General features: G+C 44.0%; 1 protein-coding gene and 1 non-coding gene across 4 annotated transcripts; one reads left to right on the top strand and one right to left on the bottom strand.

Annotated features, from left to right (window-relative positions):
* Positions 1-4,496: 4,496 nt before the first annotated feature.
* On the top strand, positions 4,497-19,006 carry LOC103177453 (SLAM family member 5). 3 transcript variants are annotated; one of them, XM_042334689.1, is made up of 5 exons: positions 4,497-5,180; positions 13,798-14,103; positions 14,846-15,106; positions 17,261-17,308; positions 18,588-19,006. In XM_042334689.1, exons 1-4 carry the CDS (start codon positions 5,138-5,140, stop codon positions 17,263-17,265), a joined length of 615 nt encoding a protein of 204 aa, XP_042190623.1. In that variant the 5' UTR covers positions 4,497-5,137; the 3' UTR covers positions 17,266-17,308; positions 18,588-19,006. The 3 variants fall into 3 exon arrangements, with proteins under 3 accessions (XP_042190623.1, XP_007889795.1, XP_007889794.1); XM_007891604.2 differs by having other exon boundaries at positions 17,221-17,308; XM_007891603.2 differs by lacking the exon at positions 17,261-17,308.
* On the bottom strand, positions 11,441-11,512 carry trnat-ugu. Its single transcript has one exon. It is a non-coding gene; the product is annotated as a tRNA-Thr (tRNA).
* Positions 19,007-20,723: the final 1,717 nt, after the last annotated feature.

The following is a 20,723-nucleotide window of genomic DNA, read 5'->3' as shown; positions in this document are numbered from 1 at the left end:
CACCCCTTCTCAGTCCCCCTCACCCTCCCCATTGTCAGTTCCTACCATGACCCCCATTTACATTCCTTCCTCCCCATCTCTCCTTCCTCCCTCTCACCCACCATCACTTCAATGAAATCCACCACCTGCTGCCTCGACCCCCTCCCCACCAACTTGCTGGTCACCCAGCTCCCGCTCCTCTGCCCACTACTGGCTGATGTCATCAACCAGTCCCTCTCCTCTGGATCAGTCCCTGCCCCCCTCAAAATTGCTGTCATCATCCCCCTCCTCAAGAAATCCTCCTTAGATCCCTCAAATCCTCGCCACTGCCGCCCTATTTCAAACTTACCCTTCCTCGCCAAAGTCCTAGAATGCGTTGTTGCCAACCAACTCCGTGCACACCTCTTCTCCCACTCCCTCTTCGAACCCCTCCAGTCCGGCTTCCGCCCTGCCCACAGTACAGAGACTGCACTTGCGAAAGCCTCCAATGACATCCTCTCTCTCTGTGACCAGGGCTCCCTCTGCCTCCTTATCCTCCTGGACCTCTCCGCTTCTTTCGACACAGTTGATCACGCCATCCTCCTCCATCGCCTTTCCTCCGTCATCCACCTCAGTGAGAACGCACTCGTTTGGTTCGAGTCCTACCTCACGAACCGCCAGCAGTACATCTGCACAAATGGCTTTTCCTCTGGTTCTCACCTGGTTACCTGAGGGGTACCCCAAGGATCCATCCTTGGCCCCCTCCTCTTTCTGATGTATATGCTCCCTCTTGGGGATGTCATCCGCAGAAATGGGTACACTTCCACATGTATGCAGATGACACCCAACTCTATTTTTCCACCTCACTTTGCAACCCCCAGTCCCCTGATGTTCTGTCAGCCTGCCTGTCAGACATCAGGAGCTGGATAAGCGCAAGTTTCCTTTAGCTAAAGAGCGCAGCTGGGAGGCGACAACTCGTTCCAGAACCTTGGACAGGAAGGGGAGGTTGGAGATGGGCCGGTAGCTTGATAGCTGCGACGCATCAAGGGAAGGTTTTTTTAAGGTGGGAGTGATGGTGGCAGTTTTTAAGGGAATGGGAATAGAGCCAGAGGAGAGGGACAGGTTGACAATGTCTGTGATATATGGGGCAAGGATGTGGAGCTGGGAGATAAGGAATGGAGTGGGGATGGGATCAAGGGAGCAGGTGGTGGGTTTCAGGGATAGGATGAGTTTGGTGACAGAGGGTGGGGAAACGTCACTCAGAAGGTCACTTTTGTCCAGTCCCTTGAGTGACTGGAATAGTGAGGTTGGACTGTGCTTAGCCAGGTAAGTCAGCCTGGCTCAATTGGTAGCTCTGTTGTCCAATTTAAAAAGACTATTTTTAATGGGGAGACAATAGGTTGAGGTTCAGAACTGGCAGTCTAGGCTGACAATCTATTGCAGTCCTGGTACGAGTTTTGGAACAATATAACAACAACAACCTGCATTTGTATAGCGTCCTTCATGCGGGATTGCGTCCTGGAGAGCTTTACAGTGGCGGAGTCTGACACCAAGCCCAGAAAAGTGGGGGAGGGGGAGGTGGCCGAAATTTAATTTGAATTTCAAATTCAATAAGCAAAGGAAGGTCTTCAGGCAGGATTTGAAGGTGGGGAGGAAGGGGACAGGGCAGAGGGATTGAGCGAGAGAGTTTCAGTTTCGGCACGTAGTGGCTGAAGGCACGGCCACCGATGGTGGAATGGAGAGCATGAGAGACAAATAGGAGGTCGGCACCAGCCGAACGGAGGCAGTGGGTGGTGGAGTGGGTGGTAAGCAAATCGGATAGGTAGGAAGTTGAGAGGGAATTAAGTGATTTGAAAACGAGTGAGAGTATCGTGAAATCAATCCATTCAGTAATTGGGAGGCAGTGGAGCCTGGCAAGGACTGGTGTGATGGTGGTACGGAGATTCACCGGGCGAGTATTCAGATGGTGGAGTTTTTAATGAATTGCATTTTGTGTACAGTGAAGCTGGGGAGACCAATGAGGAGGGCATTGAAACATCCAGCCGGGAAGTGACAAAGGAATAGATGAGGGTTTCCATTGTATTCGTTGTGAAGTACAGATGGAGGTGGGAAATTTGACGGAGATGGAAAAAAGTGTCCTGGAAAGGCAACCGCTGTTGACGCCTAAGTTGCGCACGGCTTCAGAGAGTCTGAAGTTGAGCCTGGGGAGATTGAGGATTTCAGACCTGCTGGAGAGAAAACATGGACGGTAGGCAAAGACTACGGCTTCCTTCTAACCAACATTCAGCTGCAGGAAATTTTCTGTATTTTCAGAACAGATATGAGGTTGTCTTTCTTTACGCAGATAGTAATCAACAACTGGAAGGGTTTGCTCGGAAAGGTGGTAGAGGCCAGGATACTGAACTGGTTTAAAAAGCAGCTGGCTGCAGTGATGGAGGTTAGGGTTCCGGAGGAATGAGATCGATGGGCCAAAGTCCTGCCGATGAGCCAGGCTGGTTAGGCTGTTAACTCCCCTTCCCCCCCCACCACCCACAAGGAGGATAGTTCGTAGTTGGTCATTCGACACCCGACAAGCTCGGGTTTGATCCCTCACTAGGTGGATGGTAGGTACCAGTAACTCCCTGTGAGCTTCCCAGTGGGCAACGCAGCTCAGCCTGAAATGTGGACGAGCATTGCCACCATCTTCCTGTCCACAGCTTGGGCCTTATGTCCACAATCCGATCTACCTCTGACAATGCAACACCCCCAGCACTGCGTTGGAGTGTCAGTTTAGACTCTGTGATTCCAAGTCCCAACATGGGGCACAACTTTCTGACTCAGAGGTGAGAATGCTACCACTGAGCCAGGCTGACATTTGTCAGGTATTTGGCTTGATTCACTTCATTACCGTTGTGAACTACTGAAGTATAAGCAAAAACTTGCTCCCAACTTCCACCCCTTCCCTAGCACCACCCCACACTCCGACAATTACCCATTCCTCCTTCCACACCTTTGAACCTGTCAACCCCTCCTCTGTCTTCACCACCATATCCTCCATGCGGCCCACCACCTGCTCCCTGGACCCCATCCCCACCCTGCTCCTTAAATCCCAGCTCCGCCTCCTTGCCCCACTACTTGCCAACATCATCAACCTCCCTTTGTCATCTGGCACTATTCCTTCCCCCCTCAAAACAGCCATCATCACCCCCACCTTGAAGAAATCTTCGCTTGACCCATCACAGCTATCTAGCTACCGGCCCATCTCAAATCTCCCTTTCCTGTCCAAGGTCCTTGAGAAAGCCGTCACCTCCCAGCTTCGCTGTTTCATCTCCTCATTCCCTCCATGAACCCCTCCAATTGGGTTTCCGTGCTGCACACAGCACGGAAACTGCTCTGGTCAAGATCACAAACGACATCTTGACCATGTGCAACCACAGCTCCCTCTGCCTCCTCGTCCTACTCGACCTCTTCGCTGCCTTTGACACAGTGGACCACTCAATCCTCCTCCACTGCCTCTCCTCCCACCTCAACCTTCAAGGCTCTGTCCTTAACTGGTTCAGGTCCTATCTTTCACACAATCTCCACTTCATTGCGGCAAACGGCTGCTCCTCCAGCCCCCTCACTGTCTCGTGCCTGTTCCTCAGGGCTCTGTCCTCGGTCCCCTCCTCTTCACCCACTACATGCTCCCCCTTGGTGACATCATCTGCAGACATGGGGTAAATTCCTTCCCATCTCTTCCCTTCACAAGCTGCAGATTATCCAAAACTCTGCAGCTCGTGTATTCTTACGCACCAGGCTCCGCGACCCCATCACTCCCACCCTCGCCCGACTCCACTGGCTCCCCATCCCCCAGAGGATCGAGTTCAAGATCCTTGTCCTCACTTTTAAATCCATCCATGGCCTTGCCCCCTCCTACCTCTCTGACCTTCCCCACCAACCTGCCCACTTCCTCCGTTCAGCAGGCTCCGGCATGCTTCATGTCTCCCGCCCGACCCGCCCTACCATCGGGATTTCATTCTCTCTGCCCCTACACTCTGGAACTCCATCCCATGATCCCTTCGCCTCGCTTCCTCCCTTGCCTCCTTCAAGGCCGGTCTCAAGACCCTTCTCTTCGACCGTGCCTTTGGTCGCCCTACCACCTCTCTGGCTTCCCTCACCCTGAAAACAAACATCCCCCATGCTTGGGCCCCGACATCTGACCGTTTGGGACATCCTCCCAACGTGAAATGCGCTCTATAACTTAAATTTTGTTGTTGATGTGGAGCATAAACACCGGCAAAGACCAGTTGGGCCGAATGGCCTGCTTCTGTGCTGTGTATTCTAATATAAACATAACTCTGGCTCACGAGCAATTGCAGCGTTTTGCACTTTCAAAAGCAACAGATCTGTTTTTCAACTTTACTTGCACATAAGAAATCTGATAGACACACTGATCCTTTCATTTCCACTGGGGACAAATTGCCATCTGTGTAATAAACAATTCGCCAGGAAAACTTTCATTCCTGGCACAAAGCCATGTCATGCGATAAAACCTTCCGGAATAAGTCAACCCTACGGCAAAGACAGCCAGGATGCTATTAGCAGGGAGGCGGTGGGAAATTGGGGGTTTATAACCATTCAATATGGGATTTAGTGGGGAAAAAAAATTCATGTTTAAAGTTTGCATTTTAAAAAAATTGACTGGCAGCAGAAAGCCTACAGTGTGAGTGGAGGAGGGAGTAACCAGCTCTAAGCTGGGCCTTCAAGCCAAACCAGGAAGTGGAGAGAGAGAGAGAGAGAGAGACAGATACATAGCAATTTCTTCCACTTACAAGATACAAGGTTTCCCAAATCTGACCATTTTAAGGATGAGAGACCACGGTTTACCTGATCTCTATAGTGCTTTATTGTATTATTATTTTATTTCCTAGGAAAGACGCATGCGATACTTTACATTTGTTTTTAAAAAAGAAAGGAAGGAAGGAAGGATCGACATTAGAGTGGTTTGACTCTGGCTCGTCAAGTAGTGTTGTAGAGGTTCTGGGTTTCCAATCGCTGGTTTATTTTTTTCCCTGTGTGAAGCTGCTCTGGCCTAAGTCACTGTAAAGTCTCTCTTCTTGCCCAGCTCAGTGCTACCATTGCCAGGGTCTGGTTGTCATTTTCCCAAAGCCACCTTTTCACCTCTCGATTCTGGCTGGATTTGCGCAGCAAAAGGAAAACTATGTGGGGTTGCAGCTATTTTGTTGGTGTTTTCCTGATTTCAGGTAAGTTTCCAGTGAATATCTTATCGTTATTGGAAGGTGTGGAGTTGGGGTAATGTATTTATCAATGTGTGTGTGTGTACATGTGTTATGGGGATGGTGTTTGTGTGTAAGTTTTCTGTTTTTTTAAAAAAAAGAAAGGAGGAAACCATGCAACAAACTAAACTTAAAATTAAGGTCAAGGAGCAGACATTGATCTGGGAGTTGCCTTATTTAAATGCAGAAATGAAACTGTATATTAGAAAGAGTATATTTGAGCCCTAGATATATAAGGAACCAAAGGCTTTGGCCACACACCACCACAATCACCATAATTGAAATGCAGCACAACTGAGCTGTACAGATCGACATTGGGTATTGCTTTGCCCAAACTGGCTGCTGCATTGGCCTACAAATACTACACATTACAGTATATCCTGTGAAGTGCTCTGACTTGAAAGGCCAGATTATCAAATGCAAGCATTATTAGTGTTATTTCTTCTTTTTATTAAAAGCTATTGGGCCTATCGCACCTGTGCTGGCGCTCTGAAAACAAATCCGCTGCCTTTCCTCGTCGTCCTGAATTAGGCAGAGAAATGGATGTGTATGTTTGGGCTTTTTCTCGACCAAGAAAGTCCTGTAGCCATAATACTAATCAAGCTTAAATTTGATTTAATCACCTTGGGAAGAGGTCCCAACATGCTTCACAGGATTTAATGTCAAGTGTAGTGACTGTGTTTTGTAAGCAGTAGCCAATTTGTGCACATCAATGCCCCACAAATAACAACCTACATGTATATAGCACCCTTCATGCAGGATAGCGTCCCGGAGAACTTGACAGTGGCGGAGTCTGACACCGAGCCGGGGGGGAGAGAGGGGGGAGATGACCGTGAGCCCGATCAAAGAGGAAGGTCTTTAGGCGGGAATTGAAATAGTAATCTGAAATGTCATTGTCAGTGATGGTGACATCAGAGACGGTAAAACCCCAGGTGATTACCAGGTCTAGTGGGTGGCCATTGATGTGAGTGTCGGAGTTTTTGACAGCAGTTTTGAGTGGGAGTGGGACAGAGCCTGAGGAGAGGGACTAGTTGATTGTGTCAGACAGCAGTGGGCAGAGAAGGTGGAGTTGGGTGACCAGAAGCTGGTGGGCTTCATCTGGGAGATGGTAAGCGAAAGGGAAGAGGAAGACTTGGGGGCAAAGTGTGGTGTGGGGGCCATGATATGAGCCGTGGTTGGAACCGTGCTAGGAGGATAGGGTAATGGAGGGCATTGGGCGGGGTGGTAGGAGACATGGGTGGGGGGGAAGTAGGAGGAGGCAGCCAGGCAGATGTTAACTATTGTAGAGATAAAGAAGTCCATAACCTCTTCAGAAGTGAGGATTGAGGGTACTTGGGAGGGCACGTGGACGAGGTGGTGGGTCATGGAGAACAAGATTTGGGGATTTGTTGTTGGCCTTAAGAATGACCTGTGAGTAGAAAGCAATTTTGGCTTGAGAGAGGGCATAGCGATAAGTGTGAAGATGCTCGAGCCATGATTGGCGGTGGCCGTTTTTAGGGGGACAAGGCAATTGAAGGTTGAGGAGAGGTGATGGTTTTGCCTCTTGATGGCTGGTCTGGATCACTGCGGGTCGAAGGCAAGGGGGAGAGAACATCAGAGGATGAGAGGACGATTGTGAGGGGCTCGGGACAAAGCTTTTTTTTTCCATGGGCGGAAAAAGATGGTGGAGGCTTGGAGGAGGGGAGAGTGATATGAGAGGAAAGAGAAATGAGGAAGTGGTCTGAGCAAGGCAGAGATCTATTGAAGGGCACCAGAATGGGGTTCCCCTGGGTTCCAGTTGTTGCCCAACTTTTATTTAACAGCCTTATCAACCTGCTCTCTCAGTTTTAACAATTTGTGTTTGCTAATCCTTACATCTCTCATCTCTTCCACACTTTTATAGTTTTAACACTTGGTACAGATCTTTTTCTCCCAAATTGTATCAGGGATTCAGCATTAATTTTCATTATTGTCTTTCTGACCAATGCAGCAACCTAGTTGTGCTGATCTTATTGCTCAGTTCCACTCTTACACAGCTTATCACAAGAGACTACTTGGTAGTTATATATCTGTTTGAGACACTTGGAAGATAAACTCTGTGTGAATACCAAGATAAAATTCCCCAAAATGTGTTGTGGGTGTTTCCTGAATTGTCATTATAATAATGATAATAATTTTATGTAGAGCCTGATCAAGTCTTTGAGACATCTCAAAGCGTTTTACACAATATGTACAGTAAAGTGAATTTACTGTATATTTTGTGGATGAAATGCAGCAGCATTGACTTGTGTCTTCAATTAAGACTCCTTTCTCTTTCAATTCTCTTGTTAAAGTTGCTTTATCTGCCTTGACAATCCAGCATCCAAATAAAAATAAAGTTCCCTTCTATTATTATTATTTGCAGTTTACGTTGAAAATTTAATAAGCATTTTGCATTGTGCCAGCTGCACTCAACTTTGTGAAGGTTAAATTAAAGAATTCTACAAAACTATAAAAGTTTTTTGTGTTGTGTATCTGTGATACCACTAGAGGGAAACCATTGCGTGTTGTTTATGCAACATATTCAATGGATGTCTGACTAAAAGGAATAAATGTGTGTTAACTTGTGGTTTACAATAGTCATAGTTATTCAATGTTTCTACAGTAGATGTGCTGCCGCTGGAATGTTAAAACACTGGGAGTGGCTGTGAACACATACAGCCTGTGGTTATTAATTCACCAGCATCAATAGAAATCCTCCAAAAATTCCAGGAAGCATGTGCAAATCCAAATCACTAAATCTCAAAAGCTTGTGAAGCAACACCGCAATATGTAAAAACGTCCACATCAGTAATTGTTCTGCTAGGTCAGCGGTGGGCAATTATTTTGGCTGGCGGGCCACTTCACGAGTTTTGGTAAGCTGCATGGGCCACACATTTTATATAGATGCAAATGCTTAATAATAGTTCAAAATCAAGTCTTACACTTCTACATGCATCAAATACAGTCTATATAATTGAGATTCATTAAAATTAGGTTAAATAAAAACAACTCATTGAGCAGACATGTATTCGATATTTATTCATTTATTCACATGTTGATGAGAATGTGAGAAGCTCACTCAATGCGAAGAATGAAAGCGCTGATGTGCATTAACCAGACAATTTAAGTCAGGCATCATCTCCATTGTTGCAATGCGGAGAACTGCTGCAAGGTGGTCATCAGTCATCACAGATCTATGTTTTGATTTTTTGAATTTCATCACAAAAAATGTCTCCTCGCATATGTATGTTGATCAGAACAGCACAAGCATCCTCGGGCATGAGCCTTTATTTTTGGAAAGGTATATTCATTCAGAGAGGCGTAAAAACTGGGAAGCGTCACCGATTTGAATTGCTCCACAAGCCAAGGATCACATTGCAGGTCAATAAGCTTGAATTGGAGGTCGAAGGCCCACTTCTGTTGCAGTTTCGAATTCAGTTCATTCATGTGGCCCATGTTATCAATGGCAAATGCAAAATCAGAGAGGCAATTCGCATTATTCAGCTGTGGGAAATCCGAATCTTTTTGTTTCATGTCCAAAAATAAATTAATATCTGTTCTCAGTTCCCATACTCTTTTCAAGACCTTTCCTAAACTAAGCCATCTTACATTCGTGTGATACAGAATGTAAGATGTGATTCCAGTTCCTCAAGCAGAGTTACAAATTGCCTGTGGTTTAATCCTCTTGCTCGAATGCAGTTGACCACTTTCGTAACTGTGTCCACGATATTGCTTAGTTTTAGATCTTACAGAGGATCTATCTTGGTGGATAATGCGGTGTAGAAAAACAATATTCTGTTCTGGATTTGCTTCTTTGACTTGATCTTGAATTCTTTTCAGTAACCCAACATTTTCCTGTCAGATTCAGGCTTCCATCGGTGGTTGCGTTCACCAATTTTTTCCACTCCACTCCTAATTCTAAGATACACTTATTTACTGCCTCCAAAAAGTCTTCTTCAGTTGTCGTATCTTTCATTGACTGCATTGATGCCAATTTTTCTGTGAGCTCAAGATGTTTGGTAATACCTTGAATAAAAATTATCAACTGGGTTGTGTCTTTGACATCATGACTGTCATCGAGTGCGCGTGAAAAACCTGCAAAATTGCTTACGTCATTTTGTAACTGCACACTGTTTTTATTTTCTTTCTTTATTTTATGTTTTAATTTATTTTATTTTTTTAAATTTATTTATTTGTTTTATTTTCTACTCACACTGGTTTTAAAAAAAATTTAGACGTCCATTCTCTGTTGAATATTCGGCCTTCAGCGTCCACTTTCCGCTTCTTTGATAAACTCATTTCAAATTAACGTCCTCTTCAGTGAAAAGTATTGCCACGGTTGCCGCAGGCGAGATTTTGAAAATTTGCCAATCCATGCATTTCTGATGTCAGCCTGATTCAACACTTAAGGGAGCGTGCGCACAACTAAGCAGTGTGATTGGCTGATGTTCCCGGTCAGATTCAAATGCGAAATTTATGCGACTTTCTGGGACTAACATAACATAACATGTAGGAGCAAGAGTAGGCCATTCGGCCCTTCGAGCCTGCCCCGTCATTCAATCATGGCTGATCTTCTAATCTAACTCCAGCTAATAACCTAACCCTGCCTTATCCCCATATCCCTTAATCCCTTTTGCAATAAGAAATCTATCTATCTCAGTCTTGAATATGTTCAAGGACTGAGCGTCAATAGCCCTTTGGGGTAGTGAGTTCCATACATTCGCCACCCCTTGAGTGAAGAAGTTCTTCCTCAACTCAGTGTGAAAGGGCTGGCCTCTGATTTTAAGGTTGTGACCCCTGGTTTTAGTTTCTCCAACCAGGGGAAACAATCTCCCACTATCTCCTCTATCATGCCCTTTGATGATCTTATAGGTTTCTATAAGATCCCCTCTAATTCTTCTATATTCCAGAGAATATAGGCCCAAATTGGTCAGCCTATCCTCGTAACTCATCCCCTTCATCCCTGGTACTAACCTCGTAAATCTACGCTGCAGCCCCTCCAAGGAAAGTACATCCTTCCTTAACTAAGGAGACCAAAACTGCACACAGTATTTCAGGTGTGGTCTCACCAGGACCCTATACAGTTGCAGCAAGACTTCCCTACTCTTATACTCTAATCCTTTCAGAATGAATGCTAACATACCGTTTGCCTTCCTAATTGCTGCACCTGCAGACTAACTTTCTGTGATTGGTGTACAAGGACACCCAAGTCCCTCTGGACGCTAACACATTCCAATCTCTCCCTTTCTAAAAAATAACCCGCTCTACTGTTTTTGCTACCTAGGTGGATGACTTTGCACTTCAATGACTGAACGGACTATAATTTTTTCTGTTGCTAGACACAATGACGAGCCGGATAGAATTATTTGGCGGGCCGAATATGGTCTGCGGGCCGTCTTTTGCCCACCCCTGGTCTAGGTCATAGCTTTCTCTGTGATCACAAGTGGCTTGGATTACAACAGCGGTTAAGCCATTAAGCCATTTTAAGCAAAAATGTTTTAAGGAAGTCTTTCATTTTAATCCTGCCACATTTATTTGTAAATTATTTTTGGTGGCGGGGTCAGTCAGGTATCTGACCCATGAAGAAACCCATCACCATGCTTAGAAGTATCCAAACCAAGCTGAGACTCCCATGTATCCCACCTCCACATGGAAATATCAGAGATAGATTGTTGGAATGGAATACGTACTCTCACCCTGGAGGGACACATCATGCTTACCCAATTCTGGAAAGTATTAGGCATAGGTTGGCAAGAGCCAAGGCTTGGGGATCGCAGCTTGTGTGTTGAGGTAACTGCTGGAGTCAAACCAGCTAAAACCACGTAACTTGACATTGATATTGCTGTCTGGCGAGCTTTCCCGCTGCTTGTCCAGCTAGGACCACTCTACCTATTAGGGCTTTGGCTTGCAGGGTTAACAGGAGCTGAGTGGGATGACTCCCTGCCCCCAGTGACTGGTATGCCCTTCCAGGTCCAGATAATAATGATAATAATAATAATAATCCTTGCATTTGATATAGGGCTTTTCACGTCTTCTGGACGTCTCAAAGTGTTTCATAGAATATGCTGTAAGTGAATTGACTGTATATTTGTGGACGAAACACGGCAGCCAATTGCGCACAGAAGTGTCCCACAAACAGTCGTGGATTGAAAATGACCAATTATTATTGTTTTTGTTTTGGAGGGATTATTATTAGGTGTGTGGAATAAGGAAACTTGCCCAAGGTTTCGCCCTGCCTGGAATTGAACCCAGGTGTCTTGCTTACAAGGCAAGTGCTCTAACCACTGAGCTACAGGACTCCACGAATAATCCTTGCCTGTGATATAGCACCTTATCCTGCCTTCGAGGTGTCTCAAAGCACTTCACAGAATTGAATATAAAGTGAACTGATGCCAATTGCGCACCTCAGTGTCCCACAAACAGTCATGGATTGAGTGACCAAGTTATTTATTTATTTTGAAGGGATTATTACCCCCGGAAAAGCGATCTACCAATCGACTACCAACCGGGTTCCGACTTACTACTAGGTAAGCAGAGTTGTGTGGAATAGAGGAACTTGCCCAATATTTCGCCCTCCCTGGGAATTCGCCAAACCAGGTCCTCCCGCTTGTCAAGCGAGTGCTCTAAACACAACCTACAGGACTCCACAATGAGGCAGGCTGACTGCACTGTCACCATCTATTTACAATTCATGCAGGAGCTTCACACAGCCACAATACAGTGTTTAGTTGTTCAGTAACTTCCAGAAATGTTCTTTGATCCTGCTGCCACAAATTGTTGATACAATACAATGCAAAATTTACATTTATATAAGCATCTTTGATATGGGGAGAAAGTTCCAAAACACTTGACAGTTCTGGCTTTTCACTGGAGCTTGGGGTGGGAGCTGAGAGGTGGTGGAGAGGGGAAAAATGAATGAGGACACGGTCAAAGAGGAAGGCCTTAAGACAGACTTTGAAAGAGGTGAGGGAGGATGCGAGTCATAGGGCCTTTGGATAGAGTTCCAGAGAGTGAGATCAGGAGATAATGAAAAAGCATAGATGGCCTAATTCTTGTTTGGGATGTCACCTTAAACAAAAGTCTGTAGTTAATAAGACAAGATGCAAACCTTCTGCAACTGTGTTGACTGTCATTTATTAGATTATTTCCACTGCTAGTAATCTTCCTTTCCTTCTGATGTTGCTTCTATCAGTTACCGAAAAGGTATTGGCCAGGCTCGGTTGTTATCACTCTCGTTTCTGAGTCAGAAGGTGGTGGGTTCAAGTCCATCTTATTCGTTTGTTGGTATGTTCTCAAGTTTAGGATGACACTGGATGAGTAATGCTTTATCAGAGCTGCTGTTCTTTAGATGAGATGTTCCATCCACCTGTTCACGTGGATGTTAAAGATACTGTAGCTCTATTCGAAAAGAGTTCTGGCCGTCAATCATCCAAATACAATTGATCATTCACTTCATGGCTGTTTGTGGGGCATTGCTGTGCGGAAATGATTACCATGTCGCCTACAAATACACAATCACAAACTTCACTGAAATCCTTTGAAGTGCTTTGAGTCGTTTCAGTGAAATAATAAGGCAGTATATCAAATGCAAGGAATATTCATTATTAAATAAAACACACTGAAATCTACATTTTCTAATGCTTCATAATCTCAAATACTTCTGATGGGTCTTGTTGGGAAAAGAGGGAAGCTCCAGGGAGAAGAGGCAAGCTCGCTCTTCATTCTTTGAAGAGAAACTACCACACAGGCAGGAAGCCCTTTCTACGTTCTGTGCTGCTCCCTTTCCTATCTTTCCCCTTAAATCCCAACAGACTCTCACTCCTTCAGACTCTTGAGAAAATAAAAGTTTTCAGTTTGTTGCAACCTGCATCTGCTGCTGTCTCTGTTGTGTTGTGAATGGCAAATCAGTTCTGATGTGTCAGTAGGGTGTGAATGATCCACTCACACTGAACATGGAGTCCATTGCATCCCACCTTGTGTCAGTGGCTGCCAGGGGGGGGGCCGTTACCAGTGTGGCTTCAGTTCTGAGCTGTAAGTGTTTATTAAAATGCTGCCTAAGCTTGGCACTGATACTATGTTGTAATCAATGCAGGTGAAATATGTATTTAAGGAGTTTTCCTCATGGTCCCCTACCAAGTGCTCTGTTCCGCTCGCCTCCATCATCGGTCCTCAGCTGGTCTCAAGAGCCTCCTCTTCGATCGTGCCTACAGTCGCCCTCCCAACTCTCTGCCTTCCCTCCCTCCACCCCACACCACCCCCATGCTCGAGTCCTGACTCCTGACTGGCCAGTACATTGGGACGTCCTCCCGACATGAACGGCGCTCCATAAATGTAATTTTGTTGTTGTTGTTGAACATTCTCTCAGATAAAACTGGTCATTCACATCATGGCTGTTTTGTGGGATATTTATCTGCACAAATTGGCGGTTGCGTTCATCTACAAAATACACATTCATTATGCTTCATAGTAAATACTGGGAAGGAATTTGAGACGTCTTCCCAATGTGAAAGATGCTACTTCAAATGCAAGAATTATTATAATTAATAATGATCTTCATTGCTATTCAACTTCTATTTTTCTCCAGTTTCAGTGTCAATCCAGGAAGAATATACAGAATACGGAATGGTGAACCAAAATGTATCTTTCTCTTTCAATCGTCCGAAAGGGACAATAGAAATCGTCTGGAAGTTTAGACATGACAAGATCGTGGACTGGTCAGATCTGTCCAAAGAGCCTGTATATTATCAGCCGTACAGAGGAAGAACTGTGATTAACAAAAACACTTTATCAATCAATGAATTAAGGAAAGAAGATGTCGGTATCTACACATTGGAATACACATTTGATGATGGCAATACTGAAGAAAATAAATACAACCTAATGGTCCTTGGTAAGTTATTATTTTCTAGATAACCTGCCTCTTCTTTCTAATAACTTGCTTTTCTTTTCTGATAACCTGCTCCTCGAAAATTAATCAGTGCTGATCATGAAAACTACTGGTCACGATAATTACAGCGTAAATGACTCCTTGCCTACAAAAGTAGATTGGAGGTAAAATAAAGTGCTAGGGTGCGCTGCATTGTCAGAGACGCTGTCCTTCGGGTAAGATGTTAAACTGAGGTGCTGTCCATTTGTTCAGGTGGATATTAAAGATCTCATGGCATTGTTCAAAAGGAGATGGGAGTTTATCCTCATGTCCTGGCCAACATAAAATTGGCCATTCACTTCATGGGTATTTGTGAGACATTGCTGTGTGCAAATTGGCTGTATATTAGCCGAAAATCACAGACACTGTACTATACAGTAAACCCTGTGAAAAGAGGATTTGATGATGATAAGGTATAGTATAGGTATAGGGTTCCCGACATTTCTGCTCAGTTACCAAGACTTCAAAACCATTCTCAGTTACTGTATGTCTTTTCAAGGTTGGGGAGTGAAACAAAAGATTGTTAGTCTCTGCAATATCTCACGGAAAGCCAGTTTTCTTACACAACTTCTTAAATTTAACTCTTTCCTTCCAGTCCTTAATTTCAATTACCTTACAAAGGGGCCATATCAAATGCAGGGATTATTTTATTATTGTTCCTAATACGTGGTTAAAACATATTTGTTTCTGGAATTTTATTTTGCAGACCCACTTTCAAAGCCAAAGATTACATGCAGAGGGAATCTTTCTGTTGTTCATATGATTTGCAACAAGAATGTTACCTCAAATGAAGACTTAGTTAAAATCGAGTGGATACACAAAAGCGTGCAACTGGACAATGATCCCATTACTGACCATTTACTGGAAATAAAAGATCCCCTGAATAATAAGGGAGCGTATGTTTGTATTTTAAACCAACCAGGAAACAGTGAAGAAAGCGATCCTTTTCAAATGGAGGATTGTGAAGGTGAGTTTTTTCGTTCAATTGATTATTTATCTGTATGAGCTCAAAACCTATGCTGAGAGGACAGCTCCTTCTTTTGTCCTTCTTTCACTCCTTCAATCTTTTTGATCCTTTACATTTTGCAATGCAGTACACAAGACTATTATGAAGAAATCTGCTTCCCTGAAGGAGGCTGATTTGCTGCTGAATGTTGCACAACCTGACAAACTTCAGACCCATCTCAAACCAGCCGTTTCTGGCCAAAGTTTTGTAACGCGAAATTGCAAATCAACTTCACCTACACCTCTCCCTTCACTCCCTACTCAAACCCCTCCAGTCTGGTTTTGCCCTGCGCACAGCACAGAGACAGCACTCGACAAAATAACAAATCCCCTCTCTCTGTTACGTGGGCTCCCACTGCCTCCTCGACCTTCTAGTCTGCTCTGCCTTGTTCAACACAATCAAATACACCATCCTCTTCCACTGTCTCTCTTCCCTCATCTCACTTAATGGAACTGCAATCGTATGGTTCGAGTCCGACTTAACAAACTACCAACAATACATCTTGGCAAATGATTATTCCTCCCACTGCCACCGAGTCACCTGCGGGGTACCCCTAAGCTCCATCCTAGCAACCCCTTTTCCTATCTACATGCTCCCTCTCGGTGATGTCATCTGCAGATATGGGGTCAACTTCCACATCTATGCGGATGATGCCCAAATTTATTTCTCCTCCTCCAGCTGCGACTCCCAGTCCGCTGATACCCTGTCAGCTTGTTTCACAGCCATCAAGGCCTGGATGAGCGCAAATTTCCTGCAGCTGAATATTGGCAAGACGGAAGTCATCCTCTTTGGCTCCCGTCAACATCTTCTCTCCTGCGGGTCTGAACTCCTCAACCTCCCCGGGCTCTCCCTCAGACTCACCGAACCCGTGTGCAACTTAGACGTCAGGTTCGATCCCCAGCTTTCCTTTCTACCAAACATCGGTTCCCTGACCAGGATCCGCTTTTTTCCACCTCCGTCTCATTGCCCACCTCTGTCCATACCTCACAACGAGTGCAGCTCGTCCACACCTTTGTCACTTCCCAGCTGGACTATTCCAATGCCGTCATTGCTGGTCTCCCCAGTTCCACCATTCACAAAATTCAACTATTTCAAAATTCTCCTGCTGCTTCACTTGCACAAAACTCTGTACCCTCAACCACACCAGTCCTCGCCACACTCCACTGGTTCCCAATTACTGAATGGATTGATTTCAGGATCTTCTCACTCGTTTTTAAATCACTTAATTCCCTTGCACCTCCCTACCTATCGAGTGGTCACTCGATCGTTTTTGGGACACTGCTGTTCATAATTGGCTGCCGAGTTTCGCCCACAAAATACAATCAATTCACTTCTGTGAAGTGCTTTGAGAAGTGTCGAAGACATGATAAGGCACTATATTAAATACAAGTATTATTATTATTACCCCCTATGGCTAGGGCCTCCTCTTTGTTCCTCGTCCCCTCTGCTCCACCATCAGTAGCTGTGCATCAGCCACTTTGCACCGAAACACTGGAACTCTCTCCCTCAATCTCTTTGCCTTGCCCCCTCCCTCCCCACTTTCAAATCCCGCCTAAAGACCTTTTTGATCGTGCTTACAGTCACCTTCCCTCTCCCCTGACTCGTTGTTGTACTCAGTCACTGTCAAGTGCTCTGAGACGTTACCCCATGTGAAAGGCGTTATATAAATGCAAGTTGTTGTTTGTGATTTTTAATAATTTGTCTTAAATTGTAGAGTACAGAGAGGTTTGGCTCTGGAACTCTATCCCCCAGTGCCTTCGCCTTGCCTCCTCCCTTTCCTCCTTCAAGGCCGGTCTCAAGACCTTTCTCTTTGACCGTGCCTTGGGACGTCCTCCTGATGTGAAAGGCGCTCTATAAAATGTTGTTGTTGTTGTTTGTATAAATACAGTAACTAAACGTTTTAGTAAATCTTGTGAAGTGCTTTGCAATGCTGAGGTAAGGCGCTATAACGAATGAAGGATTAATATAAAACGCATCAAGTGTTTAAATTGTGAAAAATATGCCTATACTGTTCAATAGCATTAGAGATGAGTCTGAAGGTTCATTTTGATGATATTTGATTCTGTTTTTCTTAGGGTTTAAGTATCGACGTCACCACATTTTCATCTTTTTCAGTTTAATAACAGTTTTTTTGGTGCTAATCGCATACATGTGTCAAAAATGGTAAGTTGGTATGGGTCAATTTCAAATCTGATAAAAGCAAGAGACTCATTTGTTAATAATTTAAATTAATGATGGGGGCGCGAAAGTCAATTGGTTTATTCAAGTTTAGATCTCGGTAGCAGATTAGTGAGATGTCAGTTGTGAACAGCGAGCCAGCCAGACAGACAGCAGTTAAGAACAGCTGGGAAATCAGGGACAAGTGTTTTTTTTTTAAAAAAACTGAAACTGTAAACAGAACAATAGTAAGAGGCACAAAGTGAGAAGGAATAAAACAAATTTCATGGAAATTGAGAATTTCAGTTGTTTGATTGTGCCATTGTGCCAAACTCTGGACACAGAAGATTATTCAGCCCATCAAGACTGAGCTAGCTCCTTTAAGAGTAATCTTTTTCAGGTCCATTTACCTGCTCTTTCCCCATAGCCTTTTAGTTTACTCCTTTTCAGATATTTATCCAGTTCCCGAGCAATCATGAGGCAATAAATTTCTCAATCCTGCATTATCGGACATTTATTTCAATTTCCTGTAAGATTTCCTTCAGGACATGCTGCACAATGGCTGCTGTTCCTCCAGCTCTGCAATAAGATCTCTTCCTGGGGACACAAAGCCCCCTCCGATCAGCATAAAGTCGGCCGGTATATTGTCAACTGCCTTAGCTGGGACTTACTGGCTGGCACGTCCCGATCAGACCAGATAACAGAAATATTGCTTCAGAACTCTATTAACATATAACGTATTTAAAAGGAAAATTATTTAATGGGAGCAAGGAAGATTGGGGTACAGGGGAGGGGATTAGGATGAGTGGAGGCTTGTGTGGAATATAATCCCTGGCATAGACTATTGGGCCAAATGACCCGATTCTGTGCTATAATTTTCTATGAAGGCTAATAGAGATTCTGATTGAACCACTGCTCCCAACAGGGCATTCCATATCCTAATTACTCTGTGTGTGAAAAAAAGTCTCCTAACCTCCCATTTGCTTGTTTACTACTATCTTAAATAAATACTTTCCAGTCACTGAGCTCAAGTCAATTGAATGTCAAAATGATTGACCACATAAAATATCACATGTGACATTTGCACCTCAAAGATGGCAGAAAGTAACAGTTGCAAGTTATTAGCAGGAAGGATGATTGAGGCCAGGGCACTGAATCTATGGGGCTGATATTCTTCATTAGACCCTCTTGTGTATATTAAAAATTGCAAATACATGTAAAATGTTTCCTAAGGTTAAGTCAACTATGTGGAATGCTGCTCACTTTATTTATTCATTTGTTTTAGTTGCCCTGTTACGTCGTAAAAAACATGCTACAAATTGGAATAAGTGTAAAGCAGCTGATAACTCTGGGGAGGAAAGAGACCATCACCAGCTTGAAGAAGATCATGTAACATAATTGATCAACTACTGAGGAGAAACTTTATGAGCCTGAAGAACATATTGTATAGAATTTTTGTTTGTGTTAGCTGGGCACAACTGAGACACCAACAATTCATCTAATGGTAGCGAAACATCACTGAATTACCAAAAGATTCTGTAATTTCTTCCCTGTTACTGATGAGATCAATTGCCAGACAACCCCCCAACATTTATTCCATTCCGTCCTCCTGCATGCCGTATGTTTGAACAATCACAAGGTTTTCCAGGATCGAACAGATCAACAACAACAACAACAAGATTCCATTTAGAGAGCGCCTTTCACGTCAGGAGGACGTCCCAAGGCGCTGTACAGTTGGGTCAGGACCCGAGCAAAGGGGAAATGGTCAGGGTGAGGGGAGGGAAGGGAGGGAACGAGGAGGGGGTAGAGAGTCGAGAGGGGAGCTGAACACCAAACACCATCTGTCAATGTTGAGAAAACTCCAGGCATGCTTTATATCTGAATGTTCACATCTGAATTTTTAGTATTTAATAAAAAATAGTCCCAGCATCACAGCTGCTATAACACTTAATAAAGTATCATCTTAGCTCTGGCCACTGAGAAGGTTCATGAACGTCAGGATTATGAACTCAGGCTTCAGTGTTGTACTGGGGAGCATTGCAAATGTTGAAAATAGCATCTTCTGGTTAAGGCATCTGCCTGGACATTAAAGATCCCATAACACTATTTGAAAAAAGAAGGAAATGTTTCCATGTATACTGGGAAAATAAATTAGTCATTAATTTTATGTCTATTTGTCGGACTGTTGTGCAAAATGTCTGACATGTTTGCTTACAAATGCATAGTAATTGCACATTATCTGTGAAGCACTTTGAGCTATTTCAACATTATAAGTATGCAAACGCAAAGCTAATTTATTATTATTATGTGTGTTATGGAGCCATTTGCACCTCACCAGGAGAGGGGATGAGAGGTTACACAATGGAGCATGGTTTTTGATCCATGGCTAACACAGTATTTCCAGCTTGTGTGTGGGGTGAGGATGTAAGGTCCCAAGTAACGTTCAGAAACTATGTGTACACTGACTCAATGGCCCATTACTCTTCAGCATAGCCTCTTTGGCTCTCTAGCTCATTATTGGAAAGCCACACTTATGTATTTAATGTATTTAGTGACTACTTGTGTTTTGTTTGCCAATAACATGTCTTAGCTTTGACTTGTTTTAATCATCTGAGTGTGTAACACAAACAGAAACTCATCACTGTTCTTAAGAGTATTTAAACCAGACATTTCTATGTATGAATGCAACCTACGTGTGGAAACTTCTGTGTCTGGAATTAAATGTGTGTTGTGGTACTGCTGGAGTTTAACCACCTAAACCCATGTAACTTGTTTGAAAGCACCATCATGCAAGCTTCTTGTTACTTGTCCAGCTCGGGCCACCCTACCTGTCAGGGTTTGGGGTTGTAAGGTTAACAGGAGCTGAGAGGTGGAAGAGTCTGCCCGTTCACTTCCTGTCGACAAGCCAGGCACTCATCTGTCATCAACAGGGCTCTGGAAGACTGGACCCATCTGGCTCAGAAACTGGACTACTGTCAGTGTTCCCTTCACAAAATTTAGTCGTTTCACTTTACAGTATATTCTGTGAAACACTTGAGATATCTTGAAGACATGATGAGGTGCTATGTCAAATGGAAGGCTTATTATCACTGAGTCCACCACAGAGCAGTGCTTCAATTCCAAGATTCCATTGTCAAACATGTCACCCTGTAGCCAACTCAGCTCCAAGGAGACCCTACTTACCTGTCCATCAGGGAGGACAATACTCCTGAGAATTGCCGCAGAAACTTCTGAACAAAAGCATTTTTTTATAGTTTTTTTGAAAATTAATCACTGAATGATTCATATATATTTGTATAAACTACACGTGGCTGAACTTCTGAAATAAAAAAAAGATTTGCAGCTTCTGTGGTTTGCAAATTATTAAATTGTTTTGAAAAAGTCACATTGGTAATGAAATTTCAGTGATGTAAATATACAA

The sequence above is a fragment of the Callorhinchus milii genome, unplaced genomic scaffold (assembly GCF_018977255.1).
Source record: "Callorhinchus milii isolate IMCB2004 unplaced genomic scaffold, IMCB_Cmil_1.0 Scaffold4, whole genome shotgun sequence".
Taxonomy (NCBI): domain Eukaryota; kingdom Metazoa; phylum Chordata; class Chondrichthyes; order Chimaeriformes; family Callorhinchidae; genus Callorhinchus; species Callorhinchus milii.
Note: the sequence above shows the minus strand (reverse complement) of the source record. Positions and strands in the feature narration are given on the sequence as shown.